Source organism: Salvia splendens, chromosome 8, assembly GCF_004379255.2.
Source record: "Salvia splendens isolate huo1 chromosome 8, SspV2, whole genome shotgun sequence".
Lineage (NCBI taxonomy): Eukaryota > Viridiplantae > Streptophyta > Magnoliopsida > Lamiales > Lamiaceae > Salvia > Salvia splendens.
This window is the reverse complement of record NC_056039.1, coordinates 30269762-30278720: the sequence shown is the minus strand read 5'-3', so window position 1 is coordinate 30278720 and position 8959 is coordinate 30269762. Positions and strand designations below refer to the sequence as shown.

Genomic DNA, 8959 nt, shown 5'->3' with positions numbered 1-8959 from the left:
ATATTTAAATCCGACGCCGGTTTGGCGCCGATCCGGGAGCCACAATGGCGCCCGTGAGGATCGGCGTGGGAACCGGCGTCAGCGCGGGAATCGGCATGGCGACGCCGATTTTGACGCCGATTTCGCCCACGCCGGTTCCAATGGTTCGGCGTCAAACCGGCGTGGGCGAAAAATCGGCGCTCCGGTGGTGACGCCGACCATTGGAGATGCTCTAACCTGTGGAGGGTTCCATGATATCCATGTGCACCTCCCCTCCGCTTCTATTTCCACGTCAGCTGATTGGGCCCAGATCTGGGGTATATATAAATCACCTCCAAGGTTCGTTGAATTATCACAAATCTTTAGGAGTAAATAAATTTTGTAGGGTTTGGGTGGTGGATATCCAAATGTCGAGAGTTCCTATAAACCACAGGATTTTGACCTGCGACGGCCGGGAATCTGTGTTTTCCGGCGAAACCACCATTAATTTGTCCGACGACACCGTTTTCCAGTTCCTGAGTGAAGAATGCGAGGGGCTGAGTAACATTTTTGATGATTATGCAGACGATGAGAAAGAAAATCAAAACGAAAACGAAAATGAAGATCCAGGGGCGGAAGACGACAATTTTTGGGAAACTCAACATCAATTATTGCAAGTAAGTTTTTTGTTTTGGAAATTTTCTCTTTTTTTGCCTAATCTTTTGATTCAATAAAGTGCAAGTTCGTCCGTCGTTGTGAAGAAGATAGGAATGTGGTTTCGTTTCTGTGTAAAATCTCTGAATTAGGCAAAGCTTAGAGCTACCGTTGATTAATTAGATATTTTGGATCCTGCAGTCTACCATATGCAGAACGAGCTCTTTGGAATCCAAAATCCGAAATATCACCAAAGAAGCAGTGAAAGAAGCTTGCGGGGTTTGCGAATGCGGCAGAGCTGCCGATGGTTGCCGGAAATGTCTAATGGCGGAGATATGCCGCCGCCTCCAGAATTCGGGGTACAATAGTGCAATTTGCAAGTCTAAATGGAAGAGCTCACCCGAAATTCCTTCAGGTACTTCAATTTTAAAATTATTTGGTGTTCGTATGAAATTGAACAAAAGAAGTAGAGTAGTAGTAACATTTGGGGGTTTTGGTTGATGCAGGGGAGCACGCGTTTTTGGATGTAATAGAGGGGTCGAATTCGAAGAAGGAAGTGAGGGTGATAATCGAGTTGAATTTCAGAGGGCAATTCGAGATGGCCCGAGCAAACGAGGAGTACAACAAAATGGTGAAGAAGCTTCCGGAGATATTCGTGGGGAAGATGGAGAGGCTGATGGCGGTGCTTAAGATCGTGTGCGGGGCAGCGAAAAGGTGCATGAAGGAGAAGAAGATGCACTTGGCTCCGTGGAGAAAGCACCGATATATGCAAGCCAAGTGGCTCAGGACTTGCGAGCGCTTGGCGTCCGAACAAACTTTCTCCTCGGGCTACTCCGGCCGCCCGGCCCGGCCCGGGAGATCGTTGCTCACCGTTGACTTGATGATGGAGAATCTGCAGAGACCGGTTGTTGCAGTCGTATGAAATTCTCAGTGTTTTTTTTTTACTGTGCGTATCCCTTTCACTGGATATATATAAATCAATAGTTGAGTGAGGATCACAAAGGTCCTGCTGTATCTAGACTGGTTTTGTATTTGCAATCCATGTATAGAAAGGCTCTTGCGGATTAATTTGTAAAAAAATGAGAATTGTATCCAACTATACAGTAATAAAAATATTTCTTTTCTGGTAAAAATTTCAATAATTGTAAATTATTTACTCCCTAAAAATCTTGGTAGGGATATACGGTCAAGTCCGCCTAGATATAAAACCAGAAGCAAGCGATAAAGTTGTATCGGCCAATCTGAGTTTTCCAAATATATGAATCTACATGTGAATTATGATGACTAATCATATGCTATTAATCGTTTCAGTCGGCCTTATTTAAATTTATTGTAGTACTACAAGTATATTCTCCGTGTATACTTTTTTTGTCACATGGTTCATGTTAAGAGTATATGGAAAAACATTTATTTTAGTTTGAAGACCCAACCGTTCATAGTTGTTGCACAAAAATCTTACCAATTACTCCATCCGTCTTAGTTAAGATGACCCGTTTCATTTTTAGCATGTGTTTTGTAAAAATTATAATAAATAGTTAAATTGAATGGAAAGTAAATTAAGAGAGAATAATATGGAAGAGACTTCCTTCTACATTATTTTCTCTCTTACTTTATTTTTACTCCACTTTAACTATTTATTATGATTTTTTTCAAAATATGTGTGAAAAATGAAAGGGGTCATCTTAAATGGGACAGAGGGAGTACTATTTTTCCCAAACCATGGTCCAACATCTTCCTATATATTATGGAAAAAATGGTTATATTATTCCCTATCATGTAACCATAATATATATGAAGTCGAAACATAATTAATACTCCCTCTATATAATTTGGTGCAAGTTTTAAAAAATATGAAGGAAAGTAGTGGAAAAATTAGTAAAATGTGAATAAGTTTTCATATTTATCATTCAAATTTTAAAAAGTGCGGGTTAAATAAGAATTTAGTCAAACTTCGTGATGTTACAAGTACTTAATTAACACACTCATAAATATACTATTAATCCAAATTTAAGTATGTGCCATCATGATTACATATATACTTCCTCCGTCTCAATAAATATGAAACGTTTGCTTTCCGTCATGAGATTTTATGTAGTGTTGTTTTGTGAGTTAAAGAAGAGAGAGTAAAGTAAGAGAGAGGGGAAAGTAGAGATAGAGTTATGTCTATTTTAGGAAACGTTTCATTTTTAATGGGACAACCAAAAAAGGAAAATGTTTCATTTTTAATGGGACAGATGGAGTATTAGTGATCAATTGCTAACTCATTCTCTAGTTGCTAACTATAACTAATTTAAAACCATAAAATTTAGAAATCTAGTGGTCTAAAATTTACCACGTGTAATTTTCGTTTTAATTAATTAAATTGAAATAGATAAAAAAACTACCAAATTAGGGTTTTGGATAAAAATGTCAATATAGTGTTTTGAAAATATCAGGCCATCTGCAACGCTGTCTCTTATCCGTCTCTTAACCGACTCATCCCTTAACTATTCATGGGTCCTACTGTACTTTTCACTCCATCTCTTAACTAAGAGATAGAACCTGCAACCCTCCATCTCTTATCCGTCTCTTAACCATCTCATCCATTAACTATTCATTCAATTTCATTTTTTATTTTTATTTACAACAAATTCAATTAATAAAAACAAATTTCATTAAATAAAATAAAATTACAACTTAAAATTCTTAAAAAATTAAAAAAAAACATAATTAAATATCCTTAAAAAATGAAAAATACATAATTTAATTTCTTCCGCTCACTCTCTCTACCGGTTGCCAAATTTTTCCCAAATGTGCTCCATTAGATCTTCTTAGAGTTGGGCGTGGGCGGTAGAATCACGTATCCTTGCCCGAATAGACAACCGATCTTGCAAAGACGGATGCACTCCACTGCGAGGCGGACTACTTGCGGTAGAGCTTTCGGGGGTTTCAGGGTCGAACCAATTTCCCGCCTCAGGTCCTTCGTCGGCGACAATCATGTTGTGCAAGATTATGCACGTATACATGATGTCAACCATACTCTCCACGAACCACGTACGAGCCGGGACTTTGATAATGTTGAAGCGCGCTTGGAGAACCCCGAACGACCTCTCCACATCCTTGCGAGCAGCCTCCTGCTTCTGGGTAAAAAGAGCATGTTTTTCGTTCACCAGCCTGTTGAACGTCTTCACGAAGGTTGGCCACTTCGGGTAGATGCTGTCGGCAAGATAGTACCCCATTTTATACCGTCGGTTGTTAGCGATGAAGTTAATGGCCAACGCTTTACCATCCAAAACTTCGGCAAATATGTCGGATTGGTTGAGCACGTTGATGTCGTTGTTCGATCCGGGGACCCTGAAGTACGCATGCCAAATCCATAGCCGGTAGTCGGCAACGGCCTCGAGTATAACAGTGGGGTGGGTGCCTTTGTGGCCGCTCGTGTATGACTCCCTCCACGCCACAGGGCAATTCTTCTATTGCCAATGCATGCAATCGACGCTGCCAAGCATCCCGGGGAATCCGTGCACTTCTTCGTGAAGGTGGAGCAGAAAGTGACAATCTGCCGTGCTTGGCTTCCAGAGAAATTCGTCGGTGAAGGCTGCCCGGACGCCTTTGCAGAATTGCATCAAGCACATTCTCCCATTGCTTTCTCCAATGTGGAGGTATTCGTCGAACAAATCCGCCGTTTGTCCAGTAGCAAGCTGACGGATTGCTGCAGTACATTTCTGCAGCGTCGTGTGGTTGGGACAGCCAACGGCGTCGAACCTTTCTTGGAAGAACTCTTCCCGGGCTGCCAATGTATTTGCGATGCGGAGAAATAGCGGTTTCCGCATGCAGAAACGGCGACGTAAGTAGGTATCTCCCCATACCGGGTTATCACAAAAGTAGTCATGTACTAACCTTGCGGCGGCTTCCTCCCGGTTACGATGGATGTAAGTCCGGGATCGTCTTTGGGGCAGCGCGGCTTCCTCCGCCTCCCTACGTCGATCTTCTTCAAGCGATTCTTCCATTATTCGACGCATTTGCTCAAATGGATCCATGAATGACTTAAATTTGAGAAAAGAATAAAAGAGATGATTTGAGATGAAAATTGGAGTGGAAAGAGAGATGATTTGAGAAGAATAGATGTGTGTTTGTGTGTGTGTGAAAGAGGAGTATTTATAGAATAAAAAAAAGAAAAAAAAATATTTTTTTAAAAAAAATGACCGTTGAACGGTCATATGACCGTTATTTATTTTTAATTTTTTTTATTAAATTCGATTTTAAAAAATGATTTATTGCGTCTGCGTGACGACGCCCACTCGCGGACCGGCGAGTGGGCGTCACGCGTGGCTCCAACGCGTGCCACGTCGCGCAGGCGCGTGGCGAGTTGTCTCGCGCGCCGTCTCGGCAGGACTGGTGTCTCGGCGGGCTGGGGACGAGACGGGACGCTGCAACGCGTCCCACGCCCGTCTCGTCTCAGAGGGACTAGATAAGGGACACCCGCGAGACGCGTTGCGGGTGCCCTCAACAAAATGCTTTGAGAATGTCAACACATTGTTTTAAGAATGACATTTTACATGTATTATTTTGACATATTTTATATACTATATTGACATTTGTAGCTGTACGAAAAAATTGAAAATTTTTGAATTTTTTTTCAAATTCTGACATCGGAACATATGCAAGTGAGATCTCGTTAGAATCCTTATGAAATTATCGTTAATTTGATATATTTTACGCAAAAAAATAATTTAAATCGAGAAAGTTATATGCGTTCTAAAGTTATGTGATATTTTTCAAAAGTTAGTTACAATTAATTTATTGTAAATTGACCTTAATACTCTTATTGTCGTTTTTTGTTGATCGTATTGACATTTCAAGGCTCATGATCTAGGCCTTTGATTTGAATATCTAATGACTATTATTTAATTATAGTTAGCAATATAACACTCCCCTCACTACATATTTTTAAAATAGTTTTCGAAAATAAAATAATTTTAATAAGTAAAAATTAATTATAAGAATTAAAATGGATGCGGCTGCCGCCTCCTGCAGTGATGCTGTTTCCTAGCTGGTCTGCCCACTTGGTTTTGGAAAAAAGTTATACGAGCGCAGTCCTCTAAGGACTTGATAGTAATGGGCCTTGAAAAATTTAAAGCCCAACAAACTGGTTGGTTATGAAAGAGTGCTACGGCCTAAATCTTTCATGGATTTTAAGGATTATGTAATTTACAACCTCATAAATTAGATAAAATTGAATTTATAATATTGATTGGTTGAGTAGATATGACTTTTGAGTCTTGACTTATGAGTTTTTGAGTGTTGGTTTCCCAGCATAGACTATTTCGGGGGTAATCTCGAGTAAGTTCAGTTCAGCAACTGAATAGACATAATTAAATTAACCAATTGGAATTTGGATTCCATATTTTTTTTTTATTTTGGTAAGTGATAAAAGTCAAAATTGATGCCCTTTTCCTTGGTTTCCCATTGTTGTTCATCCATGATTCCACCGTCACAGATTCCAAATGCTTCTACACGATTCCACTTCTCCTCAATTTCCCAATGCATATCGCGATTCATCGCTTTCCACTTTGCGGCCACCACCCTTCTCTTCCTCCTCACCCCCGCCTCTGCCGATATATCCTACTCCGACCGCTGCGGCGACGTCCTACCGGATCAGCCCCTGCTTCCGGCCGACAATGCCCCGCTCCTCAACCCTAGCTTCCTCTCTCTCCGCCACGTCCATCTCGATTGCAAAACAACTGACTGCAGGAGGGGAGTCCCCGCCTCCCTAACCTTCTCCTCCCACAAGGCGTACCGCACCGCCAACGAAGCTGTCTTCCAAATTGAAGCTGTATTGAGCCTCAACGGCGTCGGCCGCTCCCTCAATTTCACCCGCCGCGGGCTGCGCCTTGTGCATTTCCGCCCGCCGCGGATTCCGTTGCCTCCGGGTAATTCCTGGAATTCCGTCACTTTTTCATTGAAAGGGTTTTGGGATTCGGTATCGGGGAAGCTCTGTATGGTCGGCTCTGGTTTCGGAAAGCTGAGGTACAACCATGTCGTTTTGAAGCTTGATTACTTGAATTCCTCCAGTATTTTCACTAGTTTGGTTAACGGAACTTTGGAGAGTGTGAATGTGAACGACACAAGTGGTTTTAACCTCAAGCCCGTTTCGATATTGGGTGTCAATTTGAGGAATTATAAGTACGAGTTGATTGATACACAGAGCCAAAGAAATGTGTTTTCGAAGTTGGATAATTTGGCAAATGTTTCTTTAGCAGTGAAGGATTTGGGGCAGAAGGTGTGTGCCTATGTTGTGTCTGCTGGATTTGTTGAGCTGGAGTATGAAAAGGACTGCAAAACTGGGAATTGCAATTTTCTTGGAAGAGCAAATGGTGGTCTCCTGCCGAGTGTTATGTACTTCAACGAAATAGAGTGTTTGGGGGATGGTAGAGTGAGGTTCTTGTTGGGGTTTGGGGATATGGGGCATAATGGAAATGGGCTGCCCTTTGAACCAAATGTGACTTTGGTTACGGAGGGGAGATGGGATTGGAAGAGAAAGAGGCTTAACATGGTTGGTTGCCGTATTTTTAGTGATGGGGACGAGGGCTTTGTTGGGGAATGTTTGATCAGGGTAAGTTTGAGATTTCCAGCTCGGTGGACTTTGAGGGAGCGGAGCCCTGTTGTTGGTGAGCTGTGGAGTACTAGGAGTGCCAATGAGTCGGGTTATTTTGGCAGAGTTACCTTGTCAAGTATAAAGAATAGGCATATCAGGGTGGCACGTCTGAGATATGAGTATACAGAGATTGAGAAGACGAGGAGATGTTGTGCAAATAAGACAATGATGCATAAAGAGCTGGGGAGGAAGTACCCTAATGCATTATCATCTGATATGAGATTTGACATGGTTGCCAGAAATCGGAGAGTGAATGATCTATGGGGTTACTCTTCTCCACTTTATGTAGCTAATACACCCTATCAGTTATCTTCGGCCTTTGGAAGAGGATCCCAACAAGAAAAGCAAAACATTAGTGATGCAATTACTAACGTCAGCTATGTACTGACTGTTGTATCTTCTCGCTATTTCAAGCTCAGCAATGAACATATGCAAATAAAATCATTTGATATTTCTGCTGAAGGGACATATGACTCCAAAAGGGGGCACCTTTGCATGACTGGATGCATGCATGTCGGGCCACCTAAAGCAAGAGTAGGGAGAAATTCATCATTGGATTGTGAGATTCTGGTCGACATACAGTATGCTACGCTTAATGCAAGAGCTGCAGGTGTTGTGAGGGGAACCATTGAAAGCACGCGAGAAAAGTCTGACCAACTTTACTTTGAAACATTTGAAATATTTTCACATTCAGTTTATGATGGCCAAGCGAAAGAATCCATATGGAGAATGGATCTGGAGATCACAATGGTTTTGATTTCCAACACGCTTTCATGCATCTTCATTGGTCTGCAACTATTGCATGTTAAGAGGCATGCTGATGTCCTGCCCTTCATTTCTGTGGTAATGCTTATTGTGCTCACCTTAGGGCATTTGATCCCATTGCTCTTGAATTTTGAAGCTCTCTTCACAACGAGCCGCAACAATAAGAATGTTTACTTTGGTAGTGATGGATGGGTGGAAGTCCACGAGGTGTTGGTGAGGGTAATAACGATGATAGCTTTCCTACTCGAATTTCGTCTCCTCCAAATGACCTGGTCTTCTTCAAGATCTGGTGATGGAAGCCAAAAAGACCAATGGATAACTGACAAGAAAGTTGTTTATCTGTGTTTGCCATTGTATATTGCTGGTGCTTTAGTTGCTTGGTTCGTCCACCTATAAGAAAGTCGGTTTTGGGAAGACAATCTGCTTGGGGCGACCTCAAATCATATGCTGGTTTGATGTTGGATGGCTTCCTGCTCCCTCAGATTCTGTTCAATGTATTCTCTGATTCTAAGGAGAAGGCTCTTGCCCCATCTTTCTACGTAGGAACTACATTTGTTCGCTTACTGCCACATGCGTATGATCTCTACAGGTCCCGTAGCTCTAATTGGTCGTTGAGTTACATATACGCAAATCCAAGAATGGACTACTACTCGACTGCCTGGGATATTGTCATATCGGTTGGTGGTCTTGTATTTGCTGTTATAATCTACTTGCAGCAGCGCTATGGCGGCCAATGCCTTGTACCAAATCGATCCACATATCAGAAAATCCCTGTGGTTTCTGCATAAATTATTTGGTAATTAAATGATTCCAAACACATTTCTTCTTTTTTTGTATTGGTGCTTGCATGCTCACCCTTTCGATTTTGGTGTTTTAGTTTGGGAAAGTATCATATACTGTACAGCTACTGTTATCATATACTTTGTTGGCTGTCGTAGAATTGGG

The 8959-nt window shown here is 41.7% G+C and overlaps 2 protein-coding genes across 2 annotated transcripts; both read left to right on the top strand.

Moving 5' to 3' along the window:
* Positions 1 to 350: 350 nt before the first annotated feature.
* Positions 351 to 1745, top strand: LOC121743275. Its single transcript, XM_042136530.1, has 3 exons — positions 351 to 635; positions 814 to 1027; positions 1119 to 1745. Exons 1-3 carry the CDS (start codon positions 387 to 389, stop codon positions 1532 to 1534), a joined length of 879 nt encoding a protein of 292 aa, XP_041992464.1. The 5' UTR covers positions 351 to 386; the 3' UTR covers positions 1535 to 1745.
* A 4328-nt stretch (positions 1746 to 6073) lies between these two features.
* On the top strand, positions 6074 to 8802 carry LOC121746057. The gene is made up of 2 exons (XM_042139988.1): positions 6074 to 8286; positions 8388 to 8802. Exons 1-2 carry the CDS (start codon positions 6074 to 6076, stop codon positions 8800 to 8802), a joined length of 2628 nt encoding a protein of 875 aa, XP_041995922.1.
* The last annotated feature ends 157 nt before the right edge of the window (positions 8803 to 8959 follow it).

Coding starts and splice junctions, on each gene's coding strand:
- LOC121743275 (XM_042136530.1), top strand. CDS start 387: ATGTCGAGAGTTCCTATAAACCACAGGATTTTGACCTGCGACGGCCGG. Junction 636..813: donor CTCAACATCAATTATTGCAA/GTAAGTTTTTTG, acceptor TGGATCCTGCAG/TCTACCATATGCAGAACGAG. Junction 1,028..1,118: donor CTCACCCGAAATTCCTTCAG/GTACTTCAATTT, acceptor TGGTTGATGCAG/GGGAGCACGCGTTTTTGGAT.
- LOC121746057 (XM_042139988.1), top strand. CDS start 6,074: ATGATTCCACCGTCACAGATTCCAAATGCTTCTACACGATTCCACTTC. Junction 8,287..8,387: donor CGTCTCCTCCAAATGACCTG/GTCTTCTTCAAG, acceptor CTGGTGCTTTAG/TTGCTTGGTTCGTCCACCTA.